The following is a 16096-nucleotide window of genomic DNA, read 5'->3' as shown; positions in this document are numbered from 1 at the left end:
GGTGGTGGGCAGCTTCACAAAGCTAGGCTTCCAGGGGCCACCAGGGCCTGAGGAGCACCCCCTCCTCCAGGGAAAACTGCAGCCTCAAGAGAGAACCTGACTGCCGGCCTCTGGAGGAGGGCAAGGTGGGGCAGGGTGGCAGGTACCATGATAAGGCGCTGTGCCAGGCGAGTGCGGGCCAGGAAGTAGACGACACGCAACCTCTTGGGGAGCCGCAGGTTTCGGAAGGAGGACGGTTGCAGTGTGATGGTGTGGGGCATGGATGGCCGCACAGCCAGCTGCCGCTCATGGCGTGCTGGCCGCCCCACTGGCTTGGCAGGGGACAGGCAGGCCTCGGGGGGCAGCCGCTTGTTCAGGTCCGCTAGCTGTTGGGGGAGCAGTAGTCAGGGCCTGGGTATGCCGCTGCCCTGCCTGAGGGCTGTGCCTCTTTCATCCAGAGGTTCCCTGAGCACAGTTGGGGCTGAGCAGGGCGGCAGCTGGGGCAGAACTCAGCCCACGCCTACCTCCATCCGGCGGATATCAATGGACAGGACAGTGGTAAAAAACAGCATCTGAAGGAAGAAGTCAGACACCAGGCCCACAACGGCAAAGAGACAGAACTCCTGGAATTAGATGAGAGGGGCACCATGACTTCACAGTCCAGAACCCAGTGAGGCAGCTCCCTGCCTGCAAGCACCTCAGAACCAGAACCTGGTGGGCAGGGCACAGCAGACATGAAGTTGTTGGTAGCTCTCCCGGATCTGGGAGTGGGCAAGGGAGGACAGCACCCGTAGCTCACCACCCCCCCACCAGGGACTCTGCACCTCTGGCCAGAGAGGGCTGAAGGGTAGGCACTCCCCCTAAACCCTCTGGTTTCCCTAGAGAGGATGGGGAGCCTTGTCCAACCTAAACACCTGACACCCATCAGCCTGCTCCCCAAAAAGTCCGCCACTGAGCACCTGACCCCACTCACAACCTACCAGCCAACACCTTCCAGATCCCTGGAGGGACTGATGCTGTGCTAAAACTGACAAAAGGCAGTGTCTCTGGTCTCCAAGCTCTGTCAACAGCTAGCTGGAATTTTCTGATTTAAGTTTTCCTTCCTGCCTTGTTGAGACCTCTGGCAGTCCCCATGGATTCTATTCAAGCAGCAGCACAGTGGCCATTCAGCTCTAATGTCCTAAGGCTGTGTGTGTCCTACAGACCCTGCTCCAGCCCATCTGCCCTCCGATCAACCTCACACCCCAGCAGGCCTAGCAGCCCTGGGGGAAGGGTGGGGAGGAGACAACACTGCCACGCCCTTCCTGCAGCAAGTCCCCCAGCATGCTCAGCAACAGCCTGGGGTCCCAGCTCAGCATAAGGCCACTCCCAGCTCTGCATGGGCCCCACAGCTGAGGGGCTTTGCTAAGAGCAGGTGCCACCTGGGGCAATGGGTGGTAGCCTCCCACAGGGCAGGCGATGTGTCTGGAGACTGCAGCTGTGGATCAGGGTCAAGGTTAGGGTCGGGGCCCACCATGTGCCTGCCTGAGAAGCAGCTGAGCTCCTGACCACACAGCCAGCCACCAGTCCCTGCAGAACCCTATCGGCCTTGCCCTTGAGCTCCAGCAGCCAGGCTGGCCTCCTGGCTTATGGGAGGAAGGGTAAGAGGATGGGATCAAAGGCAGAGCCTGCCAGAAGCTCAAACCCATAACCAAGCCAGGCATACTGAGTACTTCTGAGCCAGGTATGCCAGGAGCCCCTGTACATCCCAGACAACCATCTTAGAAGGCAGAGGCCCTGTCTCAGGCAAGGGTGCTTGTGCCAAAGAAGGGCACACCCTGCCCACGGCTGCACCGCTGGGAAACCCTGCAGCTGGTTTCCACACTCACCCAGTCTCCAGCCCAGAGGAAGACGGCATAGCCCTGGGGCCTTACCTGGATGGCAGGCACTAGGGTGAAGTAGCCAATAAGGATGATGCCCAGCTCGGTGGCCATATTCTTCATAATGGACCAGCTCTCGCTGCTTAAGCCTGCAGGGGGCAAGAGGGGCCATGGGGCCAGCACAGCACCTCCCTCCACAGGCCTGCACACAACCTTGTGGTGCTCACAACCTTGAGGCAGCCATTCTACCCAAGTGCCCAACCCTCAGGGCCCTGTCAATGCCCCAGCTCCAAGATGCAGCTTCAGTGCCACACAGCTGCTGCAGGGAAGAGGGGGCTTCAAGGCTTGGAGGGACCAGGGGAGACCTAGAATCCTCAGAAGCCAGAAGGAGGATGATGAGACAAGCAAGTCGAGAGGACGGCTGACAACCACCCACTCTATCCACTGCCAGCCTCGACATGCTGTCCTGGTCTACTCCCTATGGGCACAGTCTGTGAGATGTCCTCCTGCCATGTGGCGGAATGGCTTGCAGAACGGGAGGGCTAACTGTGTCCTTCCTCAGAAGTCCCTCCCCACGCTGAGGCCCCGGGCCCCACGCCTTCACACTGTCGCATGTGTAAGGCTCTGAGCCCCTAGCCTGGAAGGCCAGTTCCCCTCATCTCCCGTAACTCCATGTCCAGTGCAGGGCCTGGCTCAGCACAGAAGCTGACAGAGGAATGCTGCTGAATGAGTGAACAGCCTGCCTCAGTCCTGTTCCTCACAGAATCAAGGCCAGGGGCAAGAAGCTCAAGAGTCCAGGCCTCCAGGGTGGCTCTCTTTTCTCACTTTCCCTAGAATGCAAAACTCTTACCAGTGAGGCCTGAGTGAACTTTTCTGACAGCTCTAGAGGCAGAGTCTCCAAAGTGACCAGTGTGGCCCCGTGTGGTATAGAAAGGCAGGAAGGGAAAACACCAGGCCCCAGACCAGAAGGAAGGCCACTGCCAAACACAGCAGCCACGAAGCAGAACCTGGTTTGCTCTTTTGTTGACACACAAGCCAGGACAAAGTACAGTCCGGATACTCCACGGCTCTGCAGGGCATGTGCTAAAAAGCTGTCAGGGGCTGATGGCCCGCTGCACATTACGCTGGAGACCAGAGACAAGGGAGGCTTCTGGGGCTCCCTGTTTCCTCAGGGAACACAGCAGCAGGAGGAACTGCGGGCATGGCCGTCCTAGGACTTCCCTACCTTTCCACTGTGTTACCTTGGGCAATCCGCAGCTTCACCTCGAGGTCCACTGGGGTTGAGACCACTGACTTGGTGAGCACCAGCACATTCTCCAGCCCAATAACCACCACAAGGTAGGGGAAAATCTCGCTGGGGAGAGAGAAGGTGCAGGACAGTGTGGTGGAGGCCCCCAACACAGGGTCAGTCCTCAGCAGGCTTGGGCCCCTCAGAGGGCTGCTGGCACTCCAGCCTGTAGTGAGGGCTGAATGGCTCCCACAGCACAGGGCAGAAACCCCACCCTCCCAACAAGGCCTCTGTCTACACCACTCTTGGTCTTTAGACAGCCCGTGAAGACTTGTCAGGAGCCTGGTGACCATTCCTGCCTCCATCCAGTCACACAGCAGGAAGAGAGCAGGGGAGGCCCCTGGGGAAAGAACCAGGGCACAGCTCTCCCAGCCCTGCCCACACCAGAGTCTGCCAGCCAAAGGAAATGACCACAGCCAAGGGCCCACAGAAACACCCACAGGTCAGGCCATCATAACTGAATGGAAGGAAGATGAATTTACCCTAAAACCTTATTCATCTTTGTTTTTCTTTTTAAATTTCTCATATAAAAAATTATACATGTATTGTTACGTGATACTAGTTGCAATCCCTACAATGGGACAACATACTTCCCCTTCCCACCCCAGGTTTCCCGTGTCCATTTTATCCAACCAGCTCCTGTCCCTTTCTGCCTTCTCACCCTGCCTCCAGACAGGAGCTGCCCATTTGGTCTCATGTATTTGCTTGGACTAAGAAGCATACTCTTCACGAGTATTATGTTTTATAATCCAGTCTAATCTTTGTCTGAAGAGTGGGCTCCAGGAATGGTTTTAGCTCTGGGTTAACAGAGCGTCCGGGGACCATGGCTTCAAGGACCTGTTCACCTTTGTTGAGAAGCTGAGTTTAAGGGAGAGTAATTGTTGTAAACCAAATTCTATTAGCTATCCTAGGCTACAGTCTCACATTACTGTTGTTGACGTGTACCAATGAGTCATTTCTGGCTCACAGTGACCCTATAAGCCAGAGCAGAACTTCCTAGTTTCCAAGGCTGTAATTTTTATGGAAGCACATCGCTAGACCTTTTTTCCCCATGGCTGGTGGGTTCATACCACCAACTTTTCAGTTAGCAGCTGAGTGCTTAACCATTGCACCACCAGGGCTCCTTCTCGCTTTGCTAGTAACAGACTGTCAGAGACATCTATGCACAAGGAACAACCACTAAGCATACCTGCCAGGGTCTCTGCTGTGGAGACAATGGAAGTGAGGAACCTGAGGAGAGTGCTGCAGAAAGGCATGGGAGGGGGAGGTGCTTAACACTGTCAGGTTCAAGAAAGGAAGCAGACATTTCATGAGACGAATAACAGAAACCACAAAATCGCTTTTGCTTCGATCCTGACTAGCCCAGGTGGGCGAAGAGGCCAATTGGTTAGTAAACCACCAACAGGTGGGTGGGGCCTTGCCAGAGCTGAGGAGACCAAACCAGAGGACCCACTTAGGGAGGGGCTTCCCAAGGGATAAAGGTGCCAAATTATAGGGTGTTGGTACCTTTTAAAACGCTTACTCTAAAATGATCTACTTCATTAGGCATGTAAATGATTTTTAATTTTATTGTGTTTTAGGTAAAGTTTACAGTGCAAATTAGTTTCTCATTTAAAAATTTATGCACAAATTATTTTTTGACATGGACTGCAATTCTCTCAATGTGCCAGCACTCTACCCCTTTCCCTTTCTACCCCGGATTTGCTGTGTCCATTTGTCCAGTTCTCCTGTCCTTTCCTGCCTTCTTGTCTTTGCTTTTGGCAGGTGTTGCCCACTTGGTCTCGTACACTTGACTGATCTAAGAAGCACGTTCCTCACGTGTGTTACTGTTTGTTTTACAGGACTGTCTAATCTTTGGATGAAAGGCAGACTTCAGGAGTTGCTTCTGTTCTGAGTTAGCAGGGTGCCCGGCGGCCATAGTCTCGGGGGTTCCTCCAGGTATTTAAATGTTTTAATATTAAAGAAAGAAGAAATGTACCCTTCTCTATCTCACACCCTTCTGTAACTTAAGCCATCAAGACACAGTGTGCATATATGTATGTGCATATATAACATGTAAGCACACCCCCCACACACACATACTCAGCAGAAAAAACCAAACCTGTGCCATTGAGTTGATGCCGACTCATAGCAACCCTACAACACTGCCTACAGAGTTTCCAAGGAGCTCCTGGTGGACTTGAACCGCCAACCTTTTGGTTAGCAGACACAACTCTCAACCACTATGCCACCAGGATTTCCAATACTTAGACACAGGCATATGCAAATACATACTATACGTATACATACACAATCGCACTTTTAGACACACCCACTTGAAAATACATAACCTATATATACACACATACACACAAATATATACACATATGTACACATACCCACATATACACACCTATAAGGTATGTAAATACAGGGCAGATAAAAGAAGAAAAAAATGTACCATTTCATTGTCAAAGATAACAATGTGATGACATGGAGTGATGGCAAAGGGCACAGTTCCGGGCAGGAAAGTACCCTGACATGCAAGACTCTCTGCCTGAGGGCCCACACTGCAGCCCAGTGGGGCCTGTTGGGGACCTACCCGCCATTGAGGGTGGGCGTCAGGCCGAAGAGTGTGCAGAGCCCCACAGACATGAGCAATGAGCTGAGCACCGTGACTACGGCGGCCAGGGCCAGCCCCCACTTGGACTTGACCATGTCGATCTTGCCTGGAGGACAGAGGGGACACATCAGGGCAGCACCTTCCCCACCCCCGGCCCCCACAGGCCCTTAATTGAGCTCATGGGAAGCAGAGGTGCCCTGACAATCAGGGGAGGGATGGCTTCTGCGTTAGCCAAAAGAAAGGGCAGCCACGGACACTTCCCAGTCTCATGGACATGGTGCACCTCTCGGGAACCCCTCAAGCCTGGAAGGGTCTTTCCCTGAGAAGTGAGAGGAGCCCTGTACCCACCCAAGCCCCTGAGACCCTGCTGGGGGATGGACCCCTGGCTTTCATGACCACCAGGCACGTTCTACATCTCTGCCCTGAGCCGCCTCCAGAGGCTGGAAAGTGGGTGACCTGGAAGTGTCCGTTGGCTCAGAGAAAGCCCCCACCTACACCATGGACCTACGCGTGGAGAAGTAGATGTAGGCGAACAGGATGATATAGGTGGTCACGAGGGGGATGAGTTCAGCAATGCCGATCTCCTCTTTGAAGTGCACATGGACCAGGCTCTCTGCCCGGAGGCTGCAGTTGGGGCTGGGGTGTAGCAGCATCAGACGGGCACGCAGGCTGCCCAGGAACCTGGGCATGGAAGGGTGGCAGGTGGGTGGAGTGTACCTCTTGGTCCAGAGAACAGACATCACCCCTCCTCATGTTAGAGAGGGACTCTCCAGGGGTGTTGGAAGAATTATAAGGTTGGCAAGGTTGTCTCAGGACCTCCTGTCCGTTTCTCAGCACCCCTTCCCCACCCATCACACCACTGTGGGTTCCAACGGCTCAGGACAGCCAAGTGGAAGCATCTCAAGTGGCCTCGCCAATCACTGGAAAGCTTTCTGCAGTGCTGTTAAGAAGGACTCTGAGGCCATATGGGGCTCAGCAGTAGCCAGTTGGGGACCTGTGTCCTAGGTTCAGGACAGGCAGCGGAGGGGCTGGGGACATCTGTCCCAGGTTCAGAACAGGCACTGGAAGCAGCACGACGCTGGATTTGCCAGCCCTGCCTCAGTCCTTTTTTCTTAACCAGCTGTCAGCTCATCCCCATTCAAACCTGAGCAGACAGTATCCTTCAGTCTAACAAGGAAGCATTTCAACAGAAGGCCCAAAAATTATGAGCTTCCAGGGAGCATTCTGAGCACTGTAAGAGGAACAGGGGGCTGGTGCTACTCAGAGCGTCTCGTCACTCCACAGGCCAGTCAGGAGCTGGCAGAACCCAGGAGCTGGCAGTCTTACTTGGCATGGTAGTGCTGGAAGACCAGGGTAATGGTGTACGAGACCATCCTCCTCCTGGTATAGAGGCTCACCCCACTGTACTTCCCAGGAACCCCAAACAGCAAGTCTGCAGACAGAGAGACAGCGAAGAAGCCAGCAGGTACTGACGAGGGAACAGCAGCCACTGCAATGCCACCAAGTGCCCAGTCCCTCCCCCAGCCCACTCCTGGAAACAAGGGGTAACGTCTGATCCACCAGAGGGCCCACAGGAGCAGGCAATGGCCACTGACTGGCCTGGCGGGTCCTCAGGAACCTGCTCTGGGTACCTTTGAGCGTGGCTGAGGTCTGCAGCGTTTTGGGCTCGTGCTGGTGGATGGTCCCAATGATGTCAGGGTCAGCATGGAAGCGCTCCCGGTCATTCTGCCAGAAGTTCCCAGGCGACAGCAGCAGGCATCCATGCTCAGGGAGCAGGTTCCGGAGCTTCTTGAGGCCTGGCAGCAGGTCGGTCACCTGCAGGCACACCTCCTCCAGGCTCCTGGTCCCGGAGCTGCGCAGGAGACAGGATGAGGCACAGCTATGTCTGCCAGCACAGGGTAGGCCCACTGCACTTCTGGGGCAGCCTCTGCCACCAGACTCCTAGATGCCCCTGTGTTCTGTTCCCTGGCATCTCCAGAGAGCCTGAGGAAAAGGGCAGCAGAGGAAAGTCTTCCAGGCAGTCGACAACCAAGCCATGTGGCTGGCTGACCTTCAAAGTGCGTCTGGAGCCCACACGCCCGGAGCCCACATGCCCATTCGCCTCCAAGGAGAGGCCAGTGAGGGCGTTATGGGCACGTGAACAGTCCCACCCACTCAAACCCATTGGCTGATTGGTGGACAAGAGGGAAAAAGGTAACAATTAGGGGTTCCATTTAGTTCACAAAACTGCCTGGCAAAGGCATCAGCTAAATAAAACCTGGCAGTGCTACAGCAGCAAAGCCAGCAGACTCCAGAAACCCACTGACAGGCTGAGGAGGAAGACCTGGGCTGAGGTTTTAGAAGTGTACCCCAGGGACAGCTTGTTTCTCTTCAGCACTGTCACATTCGCATCTACAACCTACAGGCTGGAAGCCGTCCAAGTCACAAGGCAGCATCACAGGGACCCCAGGGGGACATGTACTCTGTCTAAACCCTGAGGGTGAAGCTCAGGTCTACCCATGCCATTCACGCAGGCCCAGGGGGAAGGCAGCTAATTCTGCAGAGCTGGCTGGCTCAGTGGAGTTACACCACAGACTGCCACCCTGCCTTCATTTCAGAAGGGGATTCGGGGAGGCTGGGTCCCTGGAAGGGCTACCTGTCTCTGAGCACGTGGTTCCGGATCTCCTCCACCAGCTGGAATGCCCGGGACAGAGGTGACCGGAACACATCTACTGCCAGGAGGTTCTTGTGCCAGGGGGATACTGATGACTTCACAAATATCTGCTGGATGTAAGCCACTGGGGCACCCACATACTGCAGAAGAAGGGGACGGGGCAGCACAGTCAGCTCAGCACCGGAGGGAGGAACACAGGTCTATGGTCAGTAAGGATTTATTAAGCATCTGCTATGGGCAAAGCACTGTGCACCCAAAGGGACAAGCCTTCAAAAATGAAGACTGCTGCAAGGTACTTTGCCAATTTATGGACCATCTTTCTGCTCTACGGCCCATAGGCCAAGTCAGGCCCATTTTTCTAAATAAAGTTTGACTGGATCACAGTTACACATTCCTTTATGCATTGTCTACGGCTGCTTTCATGCTACAAGGCAGAGTGAAGGAGTTGCGACAGAGAACGTCTGACCCACAAAGCCTAAGGTAAAGCCTATTATGGAAATGTCTGCCCACCTCTGCAACAAACCATACACTACCAATGGGTGTGGCCTGTCTTACTGATCCTGGTTTTGCCACTTCCGGGGCAGTGGTTTGTGAAAACCAAAAGGCCCACTTTTAAATCCCAGCTCTCCAACTGTATAGTTGTGGGAATGTTTTTGAACTCTCTAGATTTCAATTTCCTCACTGTGAAAGAGGAATGACGACATTCACCCCGCAGCATCAAGAAGATGCACACACATGCCACATTCACAGAACGCACACACGTGCCACATTCACAGAACACACACCACGCTCCCATACCACACACCACGCTCACACACCACACTCAGTCACACATATATACCCACATATGTGTATAAACATCATATGCAGAGAGTATTAACAGAAACTTCAGTAATGTGCAGTTGTGGAACATTTCGTCTGACCCCTACGACCATCCTATGAGAAGCTGGGGAAAGAGACAGCACCCTCTTCCACTGAGGCTCAAGAGTGTGACTGCCTGAAGTGTCCTGAGTAGAGCAGAGTGGCACAAGGCCTCAAACCCAGGTCTCCTCACCAAACATCGCACACTTTCCTCACTAGAACCTGCCCACACAGGCACTGAAGTGACAAGTGTTCACATGTCTAACAGGTGAGGAACAGCTCCCAGTGATGGATGTGTCATGGAGCACCTCCAAAGGAGAGGTGCTAGGCTAGCTGTGGCAGGGTTTTCAGCCAGGGGAGAGTTGAGCCGGGTCATGAAGATAGGGAAGGATTTGGATCGGAAGGAGTGGGGCAGGGAGGACATCTGAGGAGCAAGGTATAGTTGGCCCTCCATATCCATAGGTTCCTCATCTGCAGATTCAACCAACCTTGGATTGTGTATCGGAGAAAAAATTTAGGTTGTTGCTGACGTGTACGTAGTTAGGCCTACGATGTTGCATCTGTACTGAATATGTACAGACTTTTCTTTCTTGTCATTATTTCCTAAACATTACAGTATAACTACTGATATAGCATTTACATTATATTAGGTATTATAAGTAATCTAGAATGATTCAAAGTATACAGGGGGATGTGTGTAGGTTATATGCAAATACTATGCAATTTATATAAGTGACTTGAGCATCCGTGGATTCTGGTCTCCGCAGGGGGTCCTAGAACCAATTCCCTGCAGATACCGAGGGACAACTGTACAGGGGGAAGACAGACAGCCTGGACAGCACAAAGGGTTCCTGTTGGTTCCAATGGAAACTACAGTGAAGATAAAGCCTGACTGAGCTGTCTGGATTTTAACCAGCTGACAAAGAAAAGTCCCAAGTGTCTGTGAAACTGAAGGGTGACTGAAAAAACACAGTGCTCTGGAACGACTACCCTGGAATGACAGTGTCATCCAATCGGGGACAGGAAAGACTATCCAGGCAGTGACGCACTGAGGCTCAGGCTGGAGGGAGCCAGGTACACCAAGGGATGATGTGACTGTCCAGGTGCCTGTGCCAGAATCAGGAGCCCCACAGGGCACGTCTGTCTGTGAAGGGAAGGCACCGAGCCGCTCGATGATGCGTGATCCCGTGATCGTACAGGCAGGAGTAAAGGTGCTGCACAAGCACAGGTGATGCCCCCAAGGGCCCTGGGCACAAACACCCAGAGCAACAGCCTCAGCCCCTGGAAGTTTATGTTTCTGACACTGTCTTAGCAAAGGCACAGGGAACAGGAGGCTTCATCGACTTTGTCTTCCACACCAGACTCGGCCGCTAGAAGCTGCCAGGCGGCACAGAGGCACCTGGGTGGAGCTGGCTGACACAGACTCTGACCAGAACAGCAGCTCATCCACTCGTCGTGTGGGCCTGAGTGGCAGAGGGGCTGTCCAGCTCTACATGGACAGCTATTCCCAGGGGAGGGTCACCCTCAAACCCTGTGAAAGACACAGCACATCACCCAGACACAGCCACTCAGGGCAACTGCGAAGCCTCCTGCCTCAGGTTCATTCCCACTGGGCACAAAGCTGGGACTGCATGTACCATCTCCTGTACCCACTGCCTTTCTTGGCCCTTCCACCTTCACCCTCCGCCCACTGAGCCTGTGCCACTGAAGCCAGATTCAATTTCCAAGCCAGGACAGCTACCTGGCCCTCCATCTACCTTCCAACCCAGGCACCTTCTCCCCAGCTGGGACCATTCAGGCCATCACTTCGACAGACTATAATGAACACACTTCAGAACTGCAACTCTCAACCCACTGGTACACTTCTGCTTAGAAGCGTATACACTATCATTCACATCAGTTTAGGAGAGAAGACGCATCACTTTTAGCAGATTTCACAGCAACACATAACCCCATTACATATACGCCCAATGTTGGATAAAACCCACCACCCACTTGTTTTCACTCCTTGGCTGGCAAGCCTTACTGGACAAAGTCACAAACCACATAGCCATGAGCCCCCTGTGTAGCCACGCTGGCCAGCCCTGGCTGGATGCCCACTGCTGGCTCACCCCACTGACATTTGACAGCACTCAACAAGCAGCTGTTCTGCGGCTTCCAGCTCTTTCAAAATCTTGGTCAGTCATTTAATGTGACTATCACCAACTCATCATCCAACGTACGTGGCCCTCAAGCTCCCTATTTTGGGCATCAAAATTCCCTTATGGTGATTTATTCCATAGCTGTCTTAGTTATCCGGTGCTGCTACAAAAAGAAATGCCACAAGTGGGTGGCTTTAACAAACAAATTTATTTTCTCACAATTTAGCTGGCGAGACGTCCAAATTCGGGGCACTGGCGCTAGGGGAAGGCTTTCTTTCTACATCAGCTCTGGAGGAAGGTCCCTGTCTCTTAGCTTTTGTTCCTTGTTGCTCTTCACGGCATTCATCTTCCCCCATATCTCTGCTTAGTTACTTGTTTAATCTGCTCTTTTTATATCTCAAAAGGGACTGACTTAAAACACACCCTACACTAATACTGCCACATTAACTAACAAAACCCATTTCCAAATGGGGTTATAACCACAGGTATAGGGGTTAGGATTTACGACACCTATTTTTGCAGGACACAGTTCAATCCCTAACAGTTGGCATTTACCTAATCTCTGTCATTCACTGTCTTAGTTTGGGTTTCCCCAGAAGCAGACCTTGAGACCAGCAGTTTATCTGAGAGGTGCAGGAAACGCAGGGGACTTGAGCAGAGAAGTGGGGACAGAGAGTGTGCTACTGGGTGAGTGACCTCTGTGGACAACTGGAATGAGCAGTTATTCCACCTGAGGGATTAGAGAGCTGTTCCGAGGGGCATGACTTCTCTGACACTCAGGCTTCCTGTACCAGAGGTTCTCTGCAGTTGACAAGCAGGACACAAACGGTATCGGGAATGTGGGTGGGGCCCACCACTCGCTGTCCCAGCCCTATCACAATCCCTACTTGACATTCAAGTTAGAAACAGACATGGACACAGACAACACATGGTACCCTAAGTGGGTGACAGAGGAAGCACAAAGCTAATGGATGGCATCCTGGTGCACTGAGCACAGAGGAAGGAGTCCAAACTAGATGGAGGCTGTGGTAGGCAGCCTTCTAAGTCGGGCCCAACATCCCCACCTCCTGGTGTTTCATGCCTTTGTGTAATCCCATCCCTTTGAGAGTGGCCTGGACCTGGTGACTTGCTTCTAATAGAATATGACAAAAGTGATGAGATGTCAGTTCAGAGATTAGGTTACAAAAGATGGTGACACCCCTTTCTCCCTCCTTTCAGAGCCATCACTCTGATGAAGTGAGCTGCCACATTGTAAGTAGCTCTGGAGAAGCCCACAAGGAATTGGCCTTCTTCAGCCAATACCCAGTGATGAACTGAGGCTCTCAGTCTAACAGCCTGAGAGGAACCTGCCAACAGCTATCAAATAAGCTTGGATGCAGATCCTCCCACAACTGAGCCTTGAGATGACTGCAGCCTTGACTGCCACCTTGGATGCAGCCTTGACAGAGAATGAGTCAGAGGCACGCAGTGAAGGCACACCTGACCAGGGACACTGTGAGATAAGAAGCTTATGTCATCTTAAGCTGCTAAGTAATTTGTTACACAACAATAGATAATATAGAGACCAACAGACATGACCCCCAAAACTGAGTAGGAACAGGGAAAGAGGCATTCCTGGTGAATGGGGGAAGACAGCCATTCTCTTCCGCCCTCTTTTCTATTTACCACCCACTGTGGCACCAGCCCTGTGCTTGATGCCCTCCTCCGGCAAGCATTCTCTTTTACTTCATCTTAACTCTCGTTTACTGTCTAAAAAAGATACATCTCCCTATCGTAAAAAACACTTCTCTGATGACACCCCTATTCTCCCTATCTTATCTTCCTTTCCTAACTTCTCAAAGTTCAGAAAAAATTTACTGAGCTCTATAAGTAAGACACAGTTTCCTGCCCTAAAGGAGCTCCGTTTAGCAGTATGAGATTTAGATAAAGCCCATTTCAGCACAGCCACCCTACAACAGAGGAAGCTACCAGGACACAAAGAGGAGTAAAGGCAGGCTTCCCAGAAAAGGGATCACCCAGCTAAGGGTTCCCCATTTACTGCCACCACCAGGCCCTCCCCGCTTACCCCTCATCCCTCCCCATCAGGTGGGTCCATCCATTATTCAAATGAAACCTCTCCCTCAGTAGTTAAGTCGAAGCCCTTTCAGGGAACTCAGTCCAGAGGCCTTACCTCTCAGCTCCGCCACTGAGGCTCTGGGGCTGCCAGCACACTCGGGCCCAGGACATGACCTGCACTGCACGGGCACCAGGGCAACAAGCCAGTAGAGACAATCAGGACTTCAGACCCAATTGTCTTCTGCAATAATGGTTTAACTCCACAACTGGCTCTCAAAGACACTGAAAGGTGTGAGTTGAGTTCTCTCCTGAAAGTTCTGCCTACCAGGCTAGCCCGGGACACCAAGCATGGTTGTCAGCACCAACCTCATAGTTTCTTCTGTCCTGGTAAAGGCAGTCACATGCTCACACACACTGACGCGCTGCTTCACGGGCCAGGGAAGGGATAAATCCAGCTTTGACTGGAACTCAGAGAAGGGAAACAGGTTATAGGCAACTGTGTCATCATGAGTCATACACACCAAGTGTTTCATGGGCTCCATGCGACAGAGAAGAGGAGGTCCCTAATTGGATAATGTGTAGGCGAACTGGGGGGGTAAGGTACAGGTGAACCTGGGCATAGCCAGAAGATCCCTCTCCTCCTACCACTCTCTAGCTCACCAGAGTTTTCACTGACAGCCTGCTTGGGATCTGATAGAGGCTTGGGAAAGCCCTGGCCTGGTGCTTGGGCTTGGAGCACTCACCCAGGGTCTAGTAGGAGAGTCTCTGTGACACAAGATGGTTCCTAGACAAGGCACGGCTTTAAACCCAGTGCCTGAAGCTGCCTTTAACACTGCCCCCACCCCAGCTGCAGTTGGGAAGTCCTGGAGATAAGCAGGGGCTCAAGCCAATAATGAGTTACCTCCAGACTTTCACCTCAGCCACAGGTTCCTGCCATCCAACCTGCAGGTTTGGTTAAACACTACCCTTCCCAGGGGGGGCTAGGAATGGTAGACTAGGTTGTGATTCTGCCAAAGGTTTCTAATGCCCCTCACAGTCACATCTGCCTTAAGAGAGTGCTCTTTGACCCAGATGGTGAGTTAGGAGGACAGAATACCACATGGTCCCCAGCACAATCAGACTCTTCACACTCAAGGGGCCCTGGGGCTCACAGCGACGCTGAGGGGATAGGAACCCTCTCTATAAATGATAGCTGTCATTTCCATGCCAGAGTGGGCAATCCGCAAATTAAACTTATTCAAAGAGGCACAACACTGAGGAAGTAGCACTTATTATCACCCCCATTTTACAGATAAGAAAACCAAGGCTCAGAGAGCTAGAATGATGCGTCTAAGGTCACAGAGCTGAGAGGCCCCTTTTTTCCTTCACAGTCAACCCACCAGGGTGGTTCTGAACTGTGTGAGCTCCCATGGAGAACATGATGTGTCTCCTTAGGTTTCTCTTGCACATGGCAGTTTCTCACGCTGTCCTTGTTTTTGATGGTCTTGGTTTTGAGGAGTACTGGTCACGTATTTTGTAGGATGTCCCTCAGGATTTGTCTGATGTTCTTCTCACGATTAGATGGGTTTATGGGTTTTGGGGGGAAGATGACATAAGTGATGTGCCATTCTCATCACATCATACTGTTGTCACCGTTAAACATCAGCTCTGCACTATCAGGCTCACTGAACTGCTGGTCAGGAAACATAACACGTCCTATTACTGCTGAGGCTAACCTTGATCACCTGGCTGAGGTAGTGCTTGTCAGGTTTCTCCACTGTAAAGTGACCCTTCCCCCCGCCCCCGTCCACACTGTACTCTTTGGAAGGCAGTCACCAAGCACAGGCTGCACTTAGTGAGTGGGAAGTTATGCTCCACCTCTTCAAGGGCCAAGCACTATGTAAATTATTCGGACTTCTTCTGCCAGGACATTTGTCTGCTCTCCCCCATTTATTTATATATTCAATCAGTTCTTTATATTAGTATGGATTCATGGATATTTATTCTTTAGGTTATAGTCCAATACTACTTCATTTCTTTTGTTGCTCAAATTGTTCCAGTCATAGCCACTAGGAGCTCTTTCAGTTGGCTCCTGTGTCCCTTTGACATATACTGCATTTATTTTTAAGTGACTTTTTTTTTTTTGTACTCAAATAACATCTATTTAGAATGTAAAACTCTTTTCATATACGAGCCAGAGTGCCTTTAGGGGAGACTTTTCAACATTCGCTAGATTATTGTTTTTTTTTTAATGCTTTTTATTGTGCTTTACATGAAAGTTTACGAATCAAGTCAGTCTCTCACACAAAAACCCATATACACCTTGCTACACACTCCCAATTACTCTCCCCCTAATGGGACACGTCGCTCTCCCCCTGCACTCTCTCTTTTTGTGTCCATCTCGCCAGCTTCTAACCCCCTCTACCCTCTCATCTCCCCTACAGGCAGGAGATGCCAACATAGTCTCAAGTGTCCATCTGATCCAAGAAGCTCACTCCTCACCAGCATCCCTCTCCAACCCATTGTCCAGTCCAATCTATGTCTGAAGAGTTGGCTTTGGGAATGGTTCCTGTCCTGGGCCAACAGAAGGTCTGGGGGCCATGACCACCGGGGTCCTTCCAGTCTCAGTCAGACCATTAAGTCTGGTCTTATGAGAATTTGGGGTCTGCATCCCACTGC

The 16096-nt window shown here is 52.0% G+C and overlaps 1 protein-coding gene across 6 annotated transcripts in view; it reads right to left on the bottom strand.

Annotated features, from left to right (window-relative positions):
- Nucleotides 1-16096, bottom strand: part of SCAP (SREBF chaperone) — a 109186-nt gene that overhangs the window by 6190 nt on the left and 86900 nt on the right. For 5 of the 6 annotated variants that reach the window (XM_064274621.1, XM_064274622.1, XM_064274623.1 and 2 more), the window contains exons 4-12: nt 8364-8521; nt 7360-7580; nt 7055-7160; nt 6237-6409; nt 5708-5834; nt 3080-3192; nt 1893-1987; nt 504-602; nt 147-365 (exon numbers count right to left, since the gene is read on the bottom strand). In XM_064274621.1, the coding sequence (XP_064130691.1) occupies nt 147-365; nt 504-602; nt 1893-1987; nt 3080-3192; nt 5708-5834; nt 6237-6409; nt 7055-7160; nt 7360-7580; nt 8364-8521 (1311 nt within the window). Of the gene's footprint in view, nt 1-146; nt 366-503; nt 603-1892; nt 1988-3079; nt 3193-5707; nt 5835-6236; nt 6410-7054; nt 7161-7359; nt 7581-8363; nt 8522-16096 lie in introns of those variants that run through there. The other variant, XM_064274626.1, reaches the window with a different exon arrangement.

The sequence above is a fragment of the Loxodonta africana genome, chromosome 22 (genome assembly GCF_030014295.1).
Source record: "Loxodonta africana isolate mLoxAfr1 chromosome 22, mLoxAfr1.hap2, whole genome shotgun sequence".
Taxonomy (NCBI): domain Eukaryota; kingdom Metazoa; phylum Chordata; class Mammalia; order Proboscidea; family Elephantidae; genus Loxodonta; species Loxodonta africana.
This window is presented reverse-complemented; position numbering and strand designations above follow the sequence as displayed.